Source organism: Rattus norvegicus, chromosome 6, assembly GCF_036323735.1.
Source record: "Rattus norvegicus strain BN/NHsdMcwi chromosome 6, GRCr8, whole genome shotgun sequence".
Lineage (NCBI taxonomy): Eukaryota > Metazoa > Chordata > Mammalia > Rodentia > Muridae > Rattus > Rattus norvegicus.
Window position 1 is genome coordinate 13,359,301 of NC_086024.1, and position 18,625 is coordinate 13,377,925.

Below are 18,625 nucleotides of genomic sequence, written 5' to 3' on the forward strand. Positions count from 1 at the left end.
CATATGTATTGTGTCTTACAGAGTTACATCTGTTTGGGAGAACAGTCTTCAGATTACTACAGTTTCTAGTTTCATAGGAGCATGGCTTGGAGCATTTCCTATTCCACTGGATTGGGAAAGACCATGGCAGGTTGGTTTCAGAGACTTTAACAAATGCATGTTGGCCCAGCAGTAGGAAAGCTGAAGAAAGCTGCCGTGTGATGCCAGGTATTTCATTGTTTGTGAAAGGAGGGAAGGCAGAGCAGTCTAGGGGACTGCCCAGCCACAGGCATCCATGTTGGCTGGGGTCTACCTACCATCCAGCTGTGTTTTCTGTATGCATAGGTGAAGGCTTCTTCTTCAGACTGTGTGTGCGTGCGTGTGCGTACTTATGCATTTATTGTGTGAAGGTCAGAGGTTGACATCCAGTGTCTTCTGTGGCTTACCTTATTTTTTGACACAGTCTCTCCCTGAGCCTAGAGATTATGCAATGGCTAGGCTGTCTGGCCATGGCAGCTCTGGGATCCTCCTGCCTTCACCTTCTTGTACTGAGATGACAAATGTGTCATCACTATGGCTTTTCACATGGGTGCGGTGACCCAAACTCAGGACCTCATCTTGCAGAGCAGTCACACGCTAGTCCCTGCCTTACACGTGTAACAGTTTATTTTGCCAATACACACAGGGCGCTATTTTCTTCATCTTTTCTTTCCAGCTATTACACTTCTGATCTTAGATTATATATTATTAACTAGATTGATGCCACATTAAATACTCCCTTGAAATATATTAAAAAGCATATAGCAAAGTAATTTTTTAAAAAAGCATTCCACATTATTTTATGTGTGTGCATGCCTGTGGGCGTGGGTGTGCCTGTGGGTGTGTCTGTGGGTGTGGCGTGTCTGTGGGTGTGGCGTGTCTGTGGGTGTGGCGTGTCTGTGGGCCTGGGCATGCCTGTGGGCGTGTCTTGGTGTGGGCATGTCTGTGGGCGTGGGCGTGCATGTGGGTATGTGCATGCTAGAGTACGAGAGTGGATGTCAGACTAGGTTCTTGCCTTCCACCGAGTATGTTCTACAACCCAGCAAGCAGGTTATTGGGTTTAGCAACAGGCGCCTTTACCCACTGAGCTGTCCTGCCCGCCCCAGCATCGTTTTAAAATAAAGGTAGGTGTTTGAGAGGAAACCTACAGTACACTACCACTGAGCCAAACTCCTACCTTTGGTGCTTTGAGGCAAGACCTCCTCGCTTAGCTCACAATGACCTTGAGCTTATTGTGTCATCCACACTGGCTTGAAACTAAGGATCCCCTTACACATGCTTCATGATTAGTAGGATTATACTCACCACCCAGCATCGTTATCTCCGTTTTTAAAATATGGTTGTTTTGAGACAGGATCTTATGTAGCCCAGGCTGGCCTTAAATACATTTTATATTTGAGTGTGGCCTTGAATTCCTGATCCTCATACTTTCCTTCCCTAGGATTGGGGATTACAGGTATGTGTCACCATGTGCTGGCATTTTCTGTTGTTGTGATAAACAACTTTGTTGTGACCAAAAGCAACTTAGGGGGAGGGTAAGCTTTATTTGGCTCACACTCGAGATTATATTTCATCATCGAGGAAGGTCAAGGGGAAACTCAAGGCAAGAACTTGAAGCAAAACCTTGAAGGATCAAACACCACTTGGCTTGCTTGTTTCTAGATTCATGCTTTATGGAATGAGTTCATGGTATGTGTGCCACCCATGGTGGATGGGTCCTTCTGCATTGATTAACAATAAAGGTAGCCACCACTGACATGCCCACAGGCCAGTCTGCACTGGGAAGTCCCTCAGTTGAGGCCTTCTTCTCAGATGACGCTGTGTCTAGTTGACAGTACTAGCCAGGACACTCCATACTTTGTGTCAACTTGGCACACAAACACATTTGCCTTTTTTTGTCCCCAAAATCCTGTCTCACTAATTTCCAGTTGTTTTAGACTGTGCTTCTCTGCTGTATAGTTATTTATAGTGTAGTAAACTTCACTCTGGGTTGTTTAGCTTGTCGCCAGTATGTTGCTACAGTGCACTGATGACGTCCTTAATCTGCAGTATCATGACTTTTCCTGATAATTTCTCTAGTAAGAACTGTGCTATTAAAAATGGCGTACTTAGGGGTTGGGGATTTAGCTCAGTGGTAGAGCACTTGCCTAGGAAGCGCAAGGCCCTGGGTTCGGTCCCCAGCTCCGAAAAAAAAGAACCAAAAAAAAAAAAAAAAAAAAAGGCGTACTTTTTTTCCAATATGGAGAGAATGTTTTTCTTGTTTCAAAGAGAAGATTTATTTGCCTTTTAACTTTAAGCTGTGTTAATAGTTATTACAGAAAGTTAACATTCGCTTTTTTTCACCCACTGGGAGAATGCCATCGTTTGTATTCTGATGGTGAGTTTTTGCAGCTCTTTCTGCACCTGAGCTGTTCATCATGTACATGTTTTTAATGTGTTTTCCTTTCAGCTCTATATCACGGTGTTAGTGTGTATTAGTGAAGAGTTACAGAACTGGAATGTTAGGTTGTTTTCGGTTCTCACAGGTATAGCATCAATTTTACACTTGTCCTTCTTAAGCGTTTGCTGAAATCCTGAATTCTAGGCAACAGTGGGTGGAGCTAAATCTTTCCTGTGTCGCTCACTGACAGGACCTGAGTTTTCAGGAGAGCAGACTGCCTGGTTTTAGGTGCATTTTTGTGCCCTCACTTAGCATTGTGTCTCCCATGGCCCTCAGTAAATCTGCTGTGTGCCCTGTTCTGATTGTCATGTGCAGGTCTCGGGAGGCGTGGGGACCGTGGTGGCTGTCATGTCCTTGTTGAGGATTTAGTGCTTGGGCAAAGCTCTACCCCACTTGGTTGTCTTGCTGGCATCTCTGTGCCGTCACCCATGCTTCGCTCATTCACTGAAGAGCATCACTGCTTAAGTTGGGGGGCAAAATTATTGAAAAGGGCACAGGAACTGTTTCAGACTTTGAGACTCAGGACTTTCAGTTAGTATAATTAAATCTAAATATAGAATAAGCTTTAATGTGTTGGTAAAATGTCAGTTTGTATATAGATTGCCTATTTTATGATATAAAAAATTGATCTTACATGTTTAGAACTTCCCTGCAAGATAACAGAAGTAGAAACTGAATTGTGACAAGCAGACATACTGACTAAAGCATGTGTTTAAGTTTGCTTAGAAGACATGAATTACAGTTCAGTTGTCCATTTTTAGATCATTTAGGCTTTTTACTAATTTTTCTCCTTCAGTATTTACAATAAAGAGTGAACTAGATTCAAATTAACATCAGATTTTAAAAATATTGTAGTTTTCCCTTGACCTATGACATTTGGAGAAGGTATAGCTTTGACGCAGGCTCACTTTGTAGCCCAGGCTTGCCTGGAATTCTGTATGTAGCCAAGGCTGGCCTCAAAACACTTGATCCTACTTTCAGCACATCCCAGGTCCTGGGATTGCAGTCATGGGCCAAAATGCCTGACACCTGACTTTGTCTTTGAGAGTGTGTATAAGCGCATGTGCTACTGCACATGTAGAAGTCCACTGACGAGGCCTCGATATACACACACACCAGTCAAGCCTACTCTCTTAACTTCCAGGACCTCTGTCTGCGCTCCCACGTCCTCGGCTGGTCAACTGTGTAGCTTTCTGAGAGCTCTGGGGACCAGACCTCATTTAGCACTCTGTGACAAGCATCTTACTTACCCTGAGCCAGTAGCTCCTGAGTTCTAGACCTCCTAAAAGATTAAGCTGATTCCAAGTTATTACAGGTGGCTAAAATATTTCAAAGATTTCATTTAGATGGAATACACTGGCTGTTTAATCTTGTTGTTGTTTTTTGGGGTATTTTAAATTAATGGCTGGCTTATTCTCTATGATCCTTTTAAAGTCTAATATGTACTGATGGGGGAAGAATAAAACTGACATTTCTCAGATTTTACTCAGCTTCTTACCAGTGGTTTTTGGTTGTTTTCTAATAAGTGAGGTGGTTTCACTTCATTTTCAGCAAACAAGGTTCTGTGGGGCTTCGGCTATTTCCAGTGCTTCAGCCTACACAGAGCAAGGCCTCACGGTTAATCATATGGACAGAGTCTGCCAGGTCAGACGGCAGGCATTTCATAAACGTGGAGAATTTGCTAGAGCAGAACTCCATGAGAAGATAGTACTGTCTAAACTCTCCTGTCAGTATAGCATGCTGGCAAAAGGGGCTTTTAGTTCTTCGTTCCCTGCAGCCAGGTGCACTTTTGAGGACTGTAAATCATGTTTCAGCAAGGTCTCTGGGTGATGCTTGTTGTGTTTTAGAGATGGGAACATCTGGTTTCTTTAGAAATACACATACATGAACACATGTTTGAATGCCATTTTCTCTGCTCTGAACTCAAATTTGATTTTGTGTGATATTCCTGTGGCCTGGCATCAACTGTTCCATAATGACAAATTTCAGTTTTCAGATGGATTCTTCCTCAACTGACAGAGAGAGAAAGCTCACTGAAAGTTAATGTCCATGAACTTATTTTCAACCTACATGAGTGAGTGTTCAGTGATTTTAGTAGTTAGTGATAGATGGTGATAGGTCTGTGCACATGAAGGAAGACCTCTGTGCTGTGTAGAAAACAGCAAAAGTTGGTCACAGAAAGCAGGGTAGAAGGCACCTACTACATGCTGTGACCCCTGAAGAAGCTGACAGAATTTCCTGCACAGCAGATGCAGGCTTCATTGTTTATGCTGAGTTCTCCTCCTCTGTGTCTTGTTCTGTCTGCTAGCACTCCTATGTGAGTTTCTTTCCTTTTATATTTTGTTAAACCAGTTTGAGTTACTTGAATTTCATATCATGTTGAATTCTGCCTGACATTTCAGATAATAATAGAACATAATAATAGATCATAGTATCATTTGTAGGTCTCTGTGTACCAGGTGTGGGTCTGATTCTATGCCAGAGGTAATGTGATGATGACAGCAGAGCGAGCTCTATCTTACTCCTGTTAGTACCCACCACAAAGGCCAAGTGTGGGAGAGGGGAGACACGTCGTGCTCACTGGTATTTAATTGGCAAGAAGAAGATTTGGGATTTAAACAAGAACCCCACCTACACCACGATTCTCTTCTCTGCAGGAGACCGAAACACTGTGTTTATTTCTTTTTTTAAGCCAGAGCTTTTGTTCTCTTTAGAATAGCTTAAATATTAAATTGCTTTCCTTTCCCACATTGCTTCTTTTAAATGTCATGATCACTCTGGTGATGTCTGTATTTTTAGACCAAAATCTTAATATATTTGTAGGAGCATTGTTAAAGCTAATTTATAGTGTCTTTGTCTGAAAAAAATGCATGCCTTTCTTTTCTGTGTACTCACACATGTATGTAGCCTGCGGCCATAGAAAGATGACAGGTGCCATGTTCTATCATTTTCTGATTTCTACTTGTTACTAAGGTGTCCTTGTTTGTGTGTGTGTGGGTATCTGTGCACATATCTCTTGTGTGCCCATGGAGTCCAGAAGTGGTGGTGAGACCCTGAGCTGGAGTTACAGGTGTGTGGGTGCCTCCGGATGTGGGTACCCTCAGAGTAAAGAGGAGAAAGGGGTGATCTGCAGAGGGGGAGTTCCTCTCTTTTCAGATACAAAGGAAGGTGAGCCCAGGCTGTCAGTCCTGTTTCTCATAGGCTCTTCTCAGTGGTTTGTTTATTGTGCTGAACAAATTTTCAGCTGCCTGACTGTTAGAACCCATGTGACAAAGCTGCCGCCTTCAGGTGGTCGCTCACAATTCCTCTCAGTTTGGTCTTGAGTGCTTTGCTAGGTTCTCCTAACAGAAATGCTGCAGTCTGGGTCCTCCTAACATAAGTGCAGCAGTCTGTGTCCTAACAGAAATGCTGCAGCCTGGGTTCTCCTAACAGAAATGCAGCAGCCTGGGTTCTCCTAACAGAAATGCAGCAGCCTGGGTTCTCCTAACATAAGTGCAGCAGCCTGGGTTCTCCTAGCTGTAGTCCGCTGTAGAACACACACACAAGTGACAAACACCTGTTCCTCTGGCTCCCGTTTGCTAATAGTAATGGACACTGACCTGCATTTACTCTGACCTCTCTCCTGCAAGGGACACATACTTAGGAACCTATTACTTGTGGAGCAGTGAACTCCTGGCCAGGACTCCTGTCAAAGGAACAATAAATACTTCTGAACACACGCATGCACACACATAAGTGAGCCGGGCCAGTAAGTCTCTCAGGAAAGTCCTGCCATAGTCCTGTCAGCAGAATTAGCTGATGTGAGCAGATCTTTAATCCAAAACCATCTTCTGTTAAATACTAGTTTTCCCCAGTCTTGAAACATGTAAATGGTACGCTAACATTTTAGTTTAACACAGTACAATCCCTTTGGTAAGGGAAATACCAATTAACCTAAATTCACACAAGTCTTCATTCAGAATGAGACAGACCCGTGACCTGTTTTACTCTCTACTCTGGCATTTTGCAGTAACATTCAGTTATAGTCCTATGACTTCTAATTTCAAATTATTTAAGAATTTGTGGTATCTGTAATTTTTAAAAATGAGTGTTTCATAAATACTGATTTTTCTATCCTAGTAAAACTGGGAAAAGGCATCATGATGTTTTACATTTGTGTTTATTATTGCCATGTGTGAATGCCTGCAGGTAACAGGGTTTGTAACTTAGCACAGACTGGCTGGATGGCTTACCACAGACCTCTTCAAGCCAAGATTCAACTCCAGTCTGTGTAATACCAGAGCCTGTGCTCTTCCTCACTGTTTTACCTTTAGAGCACAGTGGAGAACTGGTGAACCTGCATAGCTGTGCTGAGCAAAGGAGAGTTTCCTCCCAAGTCAAAGTGGACACACACTTTTGTATTGTTGCATTCTTTTAAACTCTCTTTGTTAAAGTACTTATTCTACATGTTTTGTCTGCATGTATGTCTACATATAACATGCATGCAGCACGTCCACCCACAGAGGATCAGGACTGAAGTCACAGATGGTTGTGAGCCACCATGTGCTGGGAATCATACTCAGGTTCTCTGGAAGAGCACCGTGCGCTTAACTGTCATCCATCTGCCCCAGACCATACTGTGTCTTTCAGACAATTTTTATTTGATGGGGGAAAAAAACAACCACACATTCAGTTTATACATCTAAAAGTGCTTTTTGGCTTATGAAAATATTTTATTTCTTAAAAAAAAAACTTTACTACAGGTTTCATTTGTTCCAATTCTATGCTAGGTAATATAAAATCTTTATTAATTTTTATTACTTTGAGAACACTGGCCTTTCTTGGTCACGTGATAAGTGAATCCACAGGCACCTGATTATGAGAAGGACCGTAATGGAGCCCTAAATGCAAGGCTTTTTTTTTTTTTTTTTTTTGCCAGTTGGGGAGAAGGGAGGCAGAGATTGAGTTGAAGTTTTGTTTTCCCTTTTAGTGTCTTGTGTTTTGAAATAGTATCTTGCCCTGTAGCCCAGGCTGGCCTCAGACTCATGGTGGTCCTCCCTTGTTGTTACCCTGCCAGCCTCTGAAGTACAAGGTCACAGGAATGCAGCCGAGTGGGGTTTGTGAGGTAATGTCTTGCTTTGTGGCTGTGCTAACTGATTTTATCTGCGAGGAGGGCGCCTCAGTTGAGAAAACACTTCCTTTAGATCACCCTTTAGACAGGCCGGGAGGGCATTTTCTTAATTAGGGATCCATGTGAGAGGCCCTGCCCACTGCGCAGTGCCACCCCTGGGCTGGTGGTCCCTAATTCTATAAGAAAGCAAGCTGAGCAAACCAGTAAGAAATACCCCTCCATGGCCTCCGCATCAGCTCCTGCCTCCAGGTTCCTGCCCCGTGTGAGTTCTTTTTTTTTTTTTTTTCTTTTTCTTTTTTTCGGAGCTGGGGATCGAACCCAGGGCCTTGCGCTTGCTAGCCGTGTGAGTTCTTACTCAGACGACCTTAGATGGCAGTGATGTGCAAGTGTAAGCCTTTCTTTCTTTTTCCTTTCTTCCTTCCCCAAGTCACTTTTGCATTCTGTGCTTCCATTAAAGCACAGTGACCCTAAAACAACGGCATGGCTTCAAATTCCCCATCCGTGTCTTCCTTGCCTCCTGATTTCGGGCATGAGAGGTGTGTGCATGATGCATACCGAGGATGCTGGCTTTTCACCTGATGGAGCCGCTCATCCTTTAAACGGTTTCCTTTGGTGCCTGTAAGTTTATCTACTTGGTTGTTACACTGTTATGCACATGAGATGGTTCTTCCATTGAGTCATTTAAAGAAACATTTGAAGCTAAGGAAACTAGATAAAATGATTGTCACTTTGGTGACAAACCCTGGGAATGGCTTTCTTAATATGAATGTCTCTGTTTTCAATTTCCTATTTTCCTTACATAAAACAATAATTATATGTAGCTATTTCAGATAATTTAGAGAAATATTTATATTTCTGCAGCTGAACTAGCTAATAGGTGCTACAGATTTTTTAAAATATTGTGGCATGAAGAAAATAAAAATAGTATCTGTGAAACAAGGAAATCTTTAAGTGGAAAACTTAAGATCCCATTATTAAAATATAATTAAACTAGGCTGACTGGATAAGTCAGGATGAATTCTGTGCTGTGGTGTGGTTTAAACATTTTACAGTAATCATGAGAAAGCCGGGAGGAAGAGAGAACTGTCAACAGTTAAGGACTTGCGAGTTGTACTGCAGGGGACTCACAGCAGCACCCTGGTACCCACAAAGCCTGGGGCATCACTAGGGAATCATTCGAAGTTTACTTTGCTGGCAGGGATGGCTAAGTCTTATGTGACTGAATTGCTGAGTGCTCCAAGCCTTACCCCCTGGCAGGAGGAAAACACTGAAAACAACATTTGCTTTATTTTCCAGTCTTTGGAGGTGAAGTATGGCAAATGTCAAAAGGGTGTGTGTGTGAGTGAGTGTGTGCGTGCGTGTGCGTGTGCGTGTGCGTGTGCGTGTGTGTGTGTGTGTGTGTGTGTTTGAGAACAGAGAACCACACTGAAGTCACAGAGTGATTAAAACAGAACTTGGTGCAAATAAGAATGTGGCTGGGACCCATTAGGATTGTTTTTTCCCCCACACCCTGACCTTCTTAGGGGACGCAAGAGCTTACAGGTTGCCAGGGTGAGCCGTCACACAGCAGAGGAGAGGGGATTAAATAAAAACTCCTAAGGTAAGAAGTTCAGTGCTTTACATAAAACAGTAAACTATGCATCTCATTTTATTATGACTCCATATGTCAGGAGGGGATGCTATTGAAGTAACAATCATTTAAAAACAACAACCAACAAACCAGCATTTAATTTGGTATTTAAAACCAATCATTGAAAGTCAAACGGAAGCAGTATGTAAAATAACTAAGATAACAAGTAGTATGAACTCAAGCTCTGTGTATTGAAATATGATAATTCATCACGAGTGAGCTACAATGTACCTGCAAGGACAGGAAGGGCATACGTTAGCAAAGAGAGGCTGTTAGAGTGCAGGATTCCCCTCAACATTTTAAAGGGCTTTAGAACAGATTTTCTATGCAAACACTAACCAACTATAATTTGTTGTATGTTCTTTCACACATGACCTTATTTGAAGCAGTGTTCTTACTAACACAGTTCATATTAATAAAACATTGAGAAGAATTTTCTTTCCCAGATATTTCACTAGTTTGAAAGAGTTATTCCAGAGATTAGTCTGAATTTCTGTGGCAACCTAAGCCATTAATGAAGACATGCGTCTGAAAATAAGGCAGTCTCTCTATAATCTGTTCATGAATAGAAAACAAATCTTTGGTTTTCTGCTTAAAGTGGCAGAGAAGATTTTGCAAAAAGAAATATTAAATAACAAACACAAAGAGCTCTTAACAAGCAATGGGAAACTCCAAACCCCATCAAGGTAAGTAGAGTACCTAAGGCACCTCAGGTTCAGATGATACAATCGTCTGCTTAGAGTTCAAACAGTCTGTGTACATGATTCTTACCATCTGGAGAAGCTGAAGCCCAACGGACTGCTGTCAACTAGGAGAGAGTGATAAGCGCTCAAGAATGACTAGGACACACGGTCGTCCCCCCACGGCCACACATGAGGAGACTGAGGTGACACCACTGCACCTTTAGATTCTTAATCCTTTTCTCTTGAAGCAGGCAAGTCCTTGACTTTATCTCATTGCTAACACACCGAGTGTCAAGGGTTTCACAGATGTAGATTTGAAGAAAAAAACAAACCATCAAATCTCCAAAGGCAACTTGGAAATGAATAATACTTTACTGTCTTGATTCCTTCATATCATAGGTTTGACAACTTAGCTAGTACGTTAGCCGACTATACAATTTCTTTCAATTCTATCTAAAAACAGACCGAAACTAAATGGGAAAATTACAGAAGTCCCATTTGAGCATACATAAATAAGGCCATGATATACCTAATGTGAACCGCCACTGCCTGAGGACATCCTGCGTCCACTTCCAAGAGAGCTCTTGTCAGTAGACGGTCTGCTACCGCGTGGGGAGTGTGGTGCTCATATTTTAAAAACTCCTACAAAGCTCACATGCAAGACAGTACATCTAGATTTGTGACTGGTATGAACATTTAAGGCTGTCATTTTCAAGTATAAATGTTTAGTGTTCCATTACCCAATCTGTGCACTAGACCAAGCTTAAGCACAAACCATGGAAGATAACAGAAGCTTGCTAAAGACAGATGTCGTAGTTTAAGCAACAGCAACTTTGAACCTAAGGGAGGCTGGTGCCAATGTGTGGATTCGCTTGCGCTTCCCCAGACTGCATGAGGTGGTTCATGGAAGCTTTGCCTACACTACTGTCTGTTGCATGGCATTTAGAATAAGGCAGATCCATAGCAGACGGAAGAAGAAAGCCAACGAGGTAGCAGCCAGTTATTAGGATGGTTTCCCTCCAGTACACTTGGATGGCCGATTCCCCAGAGAAGGGTAAGAAAGGCTGCAGTACACCAGATAAGCTTTACAAAGGACATGAAGGTGTCTGCAAGACTTTACACACACACCCTGTCTGTGGCATTAAAAAGTCTCCTCTATTTCTGGCTTAGTGAGATGTAGCGTGGGGAGTGTGTTCTTGCCTCACGCTCTAGGTGTGTACGTAAGCTGTGGTGTGTAGACCTTCTGCTGTGGACACACTATCTGCAGCTCCAAGTGGCCATCAGCTTACCATGGAAGAGATAACCACAAATTCCACGTGACATGCTCGCATCCCACGTCTTTCCTCTCACACGACTGAACGTTTCTAAGGTTTGCTCACTTATTTCATTTGATGTACACAGCCAGTGTAGGAGTTAGAAAAATGGCCAACTAATTCAGAGCCAAACTGAGTTCAGGATTATGGTAAACAATGACCCATTTTTACATGTTACTTTTGCATGTATTTCATGCAGTTTAGATAAAAGCAAACTAGAGCTACAGTTGCCAGAGGCCATGTTACTGTTTAATGCACATTAACTAAAATGTGGACACTTTTAGTGTTATGATCAATGCAGTCATGACCTATTAAACTTGGCATTCTTTATGAAGCACACTAAGCTTCACTATAGAAATGTGTGCAGTACACTTCATTTGTGCTCAAGTGTAATAAAGCATCGGTTGGCTTAGATCTCAATTCTTTCCTTAGGTGTGGCCCATCTCCTGTACACTCGGAGCGACCTTTGGCTACGTGGCTGGCCTGGTTATCTCGCCACTCTGGATATACTGGAATAGAAAGCAACTTACATACAAGAACAATTAAGAGGAGAAGGGAGAGAAGTGATTTCTTTGTGCAGAGTCCATAAGGGCTGTGCAGAAGTGTACGTGGTCAAAGCCGAGCCGTCCATTTACAGCACTGTGGTTTTCTAAATGTCATTTCAACATGATGTGATTGTAGCTTTTTAACTATGAAACCCCTGAGAGATTGTACCTTCTAGTTGAAATAAAGTATTTATAGTAGATTGTGGCTTCAGATGCTGTTCGCTGCCGCTTAGACCTTTATGAAACATTCTCAATGAACTCTGTAGGATGCTGAGGACAGGCTCCCTCCCCCCTCAAGTTAAACTGCTTCATTGTAAGAGGTCAGGACATTGCTGTAGCATTTCAAATGCTTTCTGGGAGAAATGACAGTTTCCTTGGCCACTAAAGATGTTTCTCACGTAATCAAACAACAGTTTATACATCTTGATCCTATTCTCTTTTTTACTGTGTGTTTCTTTGGAGTTAAAATGGCTATGATAGCCTCGTCAAACACAGTCTTCAAACCCTTCTGGGTCAGAGCTGAGCATTCCACATAGCAGCATGCGCCGATCTGGGAAGGAGAAGAGCCAAAGTTAGAGAAAAGTTTATACAACTCAGGAACAACGCATTAAAAGGGAGGTTATAATATAGCTGTATAAAAAGAGCCTCACTGTGCACATTCACAGTACCCAGAGGGACACGTGTCAAAATACTAGTGTGTGGCCTTCCAGGTTTCTCTATGGAAAACTCATTCATCAAATATTAGAGAATCACTGCACATTAAGCAACTGTTTAGGTGCTGGGGACATGGCAATGACCAAGGTGTCCTGCTCTGTGGCAAGAGAAAGGATATGGAAGAGACACTAGTAAAATGCTGGGACAAAGAGAAGAGGGAAACAGGAGGACAGTGATACTCAGGAGTGCCTTCTCAATGGTCAAGGTTGAGCATCAATGAATCTCCAAGGATCCAAACCCCAAGACCGATGTGGGAGATGCTTGCCATATCTAAGACACAGTAAGCCAGATGGGAGAGAACACTGATTTCCCTGTGTAGACCTTAGTCGTTTTCTTGTCTGTTTTCCAGGGTTGCCCGGCTGCTCTGTCCCTTACTTTACCTTCCTGTCGTCTTCTGGCGTTCTAGCTCTATGCTCACTCCTTTTGAGTTGTAATCTCTCCCTCAAAGAAACAAACAAACAAAACACACACACACACACACACACACACACACACACACACACACACACACACACACAGTCTGCTAAGAGCAGGGTAGGGACTTAGCTTATTCTGCTGTGATGTCAGACCTCAAGTAAGAATACATAATTTATTGTTTGTTTGCTTGTTTTGACTTGTCCTCAAGCTTACTCTGTAGAGCAGCTGGTCTTGAACTCACAGAGATCACCCTCCTCTGTCCCTAAGTGATGGGATTAAAAGCATGTGCCCCTGTACCCAGCTAGAATGCAGTTTCTACTCATTCTCCTTGGAGTAGAAGCTCATGATGACTTCCTCACACTTGGTGACTTTGGATGGATGTTCTTAGCCCACTCTTCCGCTGGGGTCTCTGCCCTCTTCTGATTAAATCATGTTATGCAAGGGGTTCCTATATACTAAAGACATCAATGCCCTGCACAGTAATCTGATTTGTTTCTGACAGCCAGCGTAATAGCACGTATTTATGTTCTCAGATAACCTGCATTTATAACTTTTGCTTTTATGTATTTAGAAATTCCCTCTCTCCCCAAGATTATAAACTCAATGCAAGGAATTTCTGAAATGATTTGTTGGTAAAATCATTTCTCTTTCCTTTGGGAAAAGCTGTCCTCCAGAAAGTTCTCTTGATTCTTCCTCTCTCCCAATAGTACATTTAAAAGACCTTGTTAGATTGTACTTATAAAGAAATCCTACTAAAGCCAAACAGAACAGGGAGAAAAAAAAGAACTAGAAGAACTCAACAATCTTGTAGTCATAGGCAGGGGAAAGAATCTAGCTTTAGGTAAAGAATAATGCCAATTAAATTAAAAGGTATTTTATGTATCCATAAGTATTTTGTAGAGAACTACCCATAATTTTCTCTTAAACCACAGATTTAAATTGTCACCTAATGTCACTTCCACTGCACCTGCAGGAGTCTAGGCTGAAAGCAGAGCCTGGCACAGCTGAAATGTTTAAATAATTAAATAATAAATTAAATTATTAAGAAGCCCTAGCCTCTGCTTCCGCTAGCTCCTACAGGTGCCTCTAAAGTCATAGCTGTCAGCCTAGCACAGGTGGCCGAGCATCTGTGCTGGAAGCCCAGCTGGGCCATTTTTTACTTTTAAAGGGCCCCATTCTTTCTTGTTTTGTCAGCCAGGGAAATAGACCTTCCTCAGTGCGGAGATGACGGGATAGTGGGAGAGGGCTGGGAGGTGAAGCACAGCGCTGCGTTGTCTGTTGAGCCATCTGCGTTAAGCCTGGTGGGGATCCGTTACCTCTTTTGCTAGTTTCTGTCCTTGTTCCACACAGACAGGTTTTTCTTTCATGTCATTCAGTCTTGCTAAAGTTTTGGGGTCATCTCGGAGATCAATCTAATTAAGAAAGATAAATAATGTCCTATAATATGTATTTTAAAATCAATCATACAGTCCCATTTAATCTCCACATATTAAAAAAATTACATAAAATAAGATTTTAAAGATACAAATACAATTTGGGGAAAATATTTTAATAGAAATATGAGGGGGATTGCTGGTTTGAAACTTGCTTAGCACATCATTTGGTAATCACAGGGTCTTGTTTGAGAGCAGTCCCCCAAGACTAAAACTATAGAGCTTCTTAAATGAATAAAGTCAAAGCAGACACACCTGAGTTCCTATTAACAAGAAGGGGACATTTGGTGCATATTCCTTTAGTTCTGGTACCCATTCCTCCTTTACATTTTGAAATGAGGCTGGATTTACCACAGAGAAGCATATGAGGAAGACGTCAGTCATGGGGTAAGATAAAGGCCTCAGACGATCATAGTCTTCCTATGGAAAAAAAAGGAAAGTCATTGTTCATACTTTCATGTCTACAGATTAATAGCGATAACTACATTAGATCACAAGGTCAAAAAGAACAGCCAGAGGGGTTGGGGATTTAGCTCAGTGGTAGACACTTGCCTAGCAAGTGCAAGGCCCTGGGTTCGGTCCTCAGCTCTGGACAAAAAAAAAAAAAAAGAACAGCCTGGAATCTATCTCTCTGTGAAGTAAGATGATTTCACTTGGGTTTGGTTTTCTTCTTTTCTTAGTTAACAAAAAAAAAAAAGTACAATCAACAAATCAAATAAAAAACAAAGAAAACAGAGGGGTGCACACTGCCATAACTCCAGCATTCTGGAGCCTAAGGGAGATGGGGAATTCTAGTCAGCCCAGGCTACACAGTGAGATCCATCTCAGAACATACAAAGAAACACACACACGGGGGTAGGGAGCAGTACATTGTGATTCCTATAGCTCTCGCTGCAAGGTTGGTCAAAGAACCGAGGTGAGCTCAGTGCTAACACACCCTGAAATATACCCCAAGTATCACAGTAGTACAGGTCTTGACCAACGTGGTCTCATGGACTTCATCCTTAAAACTGTATGGTCCACATACAGAGGCATGGAAGGCAAAGAACCTGTAAGGACAGACGGATGGACAGACGTATGGATAGACAGTCAGAGAAAAGTTGCTGGGCTTCAAACTGGGGGCTGGAGGGTGGGGCAGTGCACTTAGTGCTTAATGAACTTTCACTGAGAGCCTTTATTTGTGACTTTCTTGTTCTCTCTCTCTCTCTCTCTCTCTCTCACACACACACACACACACACACACACACACACACTTAAAGACAGAAATGTATACATCACACTACTTCCCACTTCCTTTTCCAAATGTTTTCTTCTGTATTTGCTAGGTTGTGGTGGTGGTGGTGGTGGTGGTGGTGGTGGTGGTGGTGGTGGTGGTGGTGGTGGTTGTTTTGGTAAGGTTTAGTGTGGGTTGGGTTGGGTTTGGTGTGGTTTGGGTTGACTTTTGGTTTGGTGTGGTTTGGGTTGGATTTGGTTTTGGTGTGGTTTGGTTTGGTTTTGGTGTGGTTTGGTATGGTGTGGTTTGGTTTGGTATGGTTTGATTTGATTTTTGTTTTGGTGTGGTTTGGGTTGGTTTGGTTTTGGTGTGGTTTGGTTTGGTTTGGTTTTGGTGTGGTGTGGTTTAGTTTTGGTGTGGTGTGGTGTGGTTTTGGTTTGGTTTGGTGTAGTATGGTCTGTTTGGTGTGGCTTAGTTTGTATTCCCAGAGCTGCAAACATTCATACAGCAATACATGAGATCAAACGGTGCCTTCTGCTCTGTGACCACCTGGTCTGTCCGTCTTGGCAATCTCTCCACACCACAATGTGCCGGGCTATTGGAAGGGTTAAACTGCTGCTTCCTGGCTCTCTTCCTGATAGGTGCTTCCGTCTCTGCCACAAAAGCAGTGACTAACTCATTTTGCATGGACTATTTTAGATGACACAAAATTCTACTTACATTCTAGCAAGAGAATGGAGCTAGGGATCCATTTCTGCCATGACTGGACTCATCTGGTTTCATGGAAACTGGTTTTGGTGCAGACTACCTTCTTAAATGACCCACTTCACTAGTAGAACAGTATAAACATGGAGCTAAGAGAGGATTTTAAAAGATCCCCATTTAGTTTCTGCCTATTATTTTCCTACTGAAGTACTTTCCTTTCATATACTTTTCTCACTATAACTTTCAATTCCAGCCACTCTTCTCTTACTTGTGAGTGATTAGTTCCAAAATCCCCATGACACCAACATCTGCAGATGCTCCAAGCCCCTTCTGTAAAATGGCTGTTACTTATATGTAACTTATACAACCTTGTGCACATCCTAGCCGCTGACACATTGCTTATAGTGCCTAATGAAACACAAAGAGCTAGCTTATTCTATCCTTCAGTGTCCTGGCTTGTTTTAAGTCAGTTTCACCAAGCTAGACTCACTGGAGGGGAGGGAGACTCCATTGAGAAAATACCTCCATAAGATCATGCTGTAGGGCATTTTCTTAGTGATTGATGGGACCATCTCTGGGTTGGTGGTTCTGGGTTCTATAAGAAAGCAGGCGGAGCAAGCCATGAGGAGCAAGCCAGCAGGCAGCATCCCTCCATGGCCTCTGCATCAGCTCCTGCCTCCAGGTTTCGGTCCTTCCTGAGTCCCTGCCCTGACTGGCTTCAGTGGTGAGCAGGAATGTGGAAGTGAGAGCTGCATAAACCCTTTCCTCCCCAACATAAACTTTGGTCAGTGTTTCATTGCAGCACTAGAAACTCTGCGAAAGACAGGTAGGGAACAATACCAGGAATAAAGACCTGCACATGAGATGTATATTTTAACCTAAATATTTTCAATCCATAGTTGGTGATGACATCTGCAGACATGGAGGGCTGACTGTGTAAAGTGGGACTTGTGTGTTTATCACCACATATCTTGTCTATGGATGTTGCTCTTCTGTCTCTGTGAGTCTTTCAAATGGCAATATGCTCTAAGCATCTTTATTCATGTCACTGGCCCAGCAGTGGACATGGAACTCTATAGCCATAGGCAGTGACCATTTTTGATAAAACAGGACAATAGGAAAATGTCATCTCCACAATCTTTATGTTTCTCCCTCCCTCCCTTCCTCCCTTCCTTCTTTTTTTCATGTTCATGTGTGTTTCGCCTGTATATACCGGTGCCCACCAAGCCAGAAAAGGTGTCCGGTGCCCTGGGGCTGGCCTTACACATGGTTTTGAGCCAGCATGTGGGTGCTCTGCAAGAACAGCTATCTATTGCTCTTAACCACTGAGCCCTCTCTCCAGGCCAAGCCTTTTCTTTCAGTGTGGAAGTCGCTACTTGCATTTAACTAACTCTGTGCCATGGGTTTAGAAATCAGGCCGTAGGCAGTAGCAGTGCGGTCACTGCCCAATGTGTTGCTCTGGCAGTGTACTGAGTTAGCCACCGTTCCCAGTCCGGTCAAACATGAAAGAGGGGGGTGGTTGGTTGTGAGGAAACAGGTAGAGTAGGTTTGAAGCACAATACACCTGGACCAGCTGGGACAAAACCCTCAAAACTACAACAAGAACAAACAATCTAATCATACACTTAATCTAAAAAGAAGCCAGCAGTATGGCCAATAAATACCTTCTTCTGCAGCCAGCGACAGGAAGTGAGACGCACCAAGAGCCTACTGACCCAGTGAGCATGGCTATCATCCATGAAACAAACGGAGCCACACTGCCAAGGGTACAGAGGGGCTGGGGGGGGGGAGCCTTTATGGGAACCTAAATTAGTACAGCCACCCAAAAAAAGCAGGAAGTCCTAAATCACCCCTACAAACCCTCTAAGAATACAGCTACCACATGAGGCAGCTAGACTGAGCCTGAGTTCACACTCAAAAGAATCACAGTCAGCACACGAAGAGATGGGCCCACTCCACTCACGGTCCCTGAGGACTGTCACCCACAGTAGACAAGTTACAGAACCAGTCGAAGTGCCCTGCAGAAGGCACCTGTGTGTGTGTGTGTGTGTGTGTGTGTGTGTGTGTGTGCATATGTGTGTGTATACACACACATATACATACACATAGACATGTGCAATGGACTTTCAGTCAACAAAATCGTGTCATTTTGCAGGACGGTGGATAGAACTGGAAGTTACCATGTTAAGCAAAATAAGCCAGCCTGAGAAAGACAATGTGTTTTCTTTCACTTGTGGAAAGTAGTGGGGCAGCTAGGGAAGGGTAAGAGACCCAGGGACAAAGGAGGGTAAAGATTATAGTTGGGAGGGTAGAAATAACCAAAATATAAATAACTGTAGACATATATGGAGACATCACAGCGAAACACGATTTTAAAGTATGACGTCCAGGGGTTGGAGAGTTG

The 18,625-nt window shown here is 42.9% G+C and overlaps 2 protein-coding genes across 5 annotated transcripts in view; one reads left to right on the plus strand and one right to left on the minus strand.

Moving 5' to 3' along the window:
* The window catches only part of Pigf (phosphatidylinositol glycan anchor biosynthesis, class F), a 28,104-nt gene extending 16,167 nt beyond the window's left edge, over positions 1–11,937 (plus strand). For both annotated transcript variants that reach the window (NM_001398970.2, NM_001398969.2), the window contains exons 5-6: positions 22–130; positions 11,627–11,937. In NM_001398970.2, coding sequence (NP_001385899.2) covers positions 22–130; positions 11,627–11,740 — 223 coding nt within the window. In that variant the 3' untranslated portion in view covers positions 11,741–11,937. The remainder of the gene's footprint in view (positions 1–21; positions 131–11,626) is intronic.
* Positions 9,199–18,625, minus strand: part of Rhoq (ras homolog family member Q) — a 35,431-nt gene continuing 26,004 nt past the window's right edge. The window contains exons 3-6 of one of the 3 annotated variants that reach the window (XM_063262565.1): positions 15,241–15,352; positions 14,559–14,723; positions 14,187–14,282; positions 9,201–12,289 (exon numbers count right to left, since the gene is read on the minus strand). In XM_063262565.1, coding sequence (XP_063118635.1) covers positions 12,134–12,289; positions 14,187–14,282; positions 14,559–14,723; positions 15,241–15,352 — 529 coding nt within the window. In that variant the 3' untranslated portion in view covers positions 9,201–12,133. 3 annotated transcript variants of the gene reach the window in all.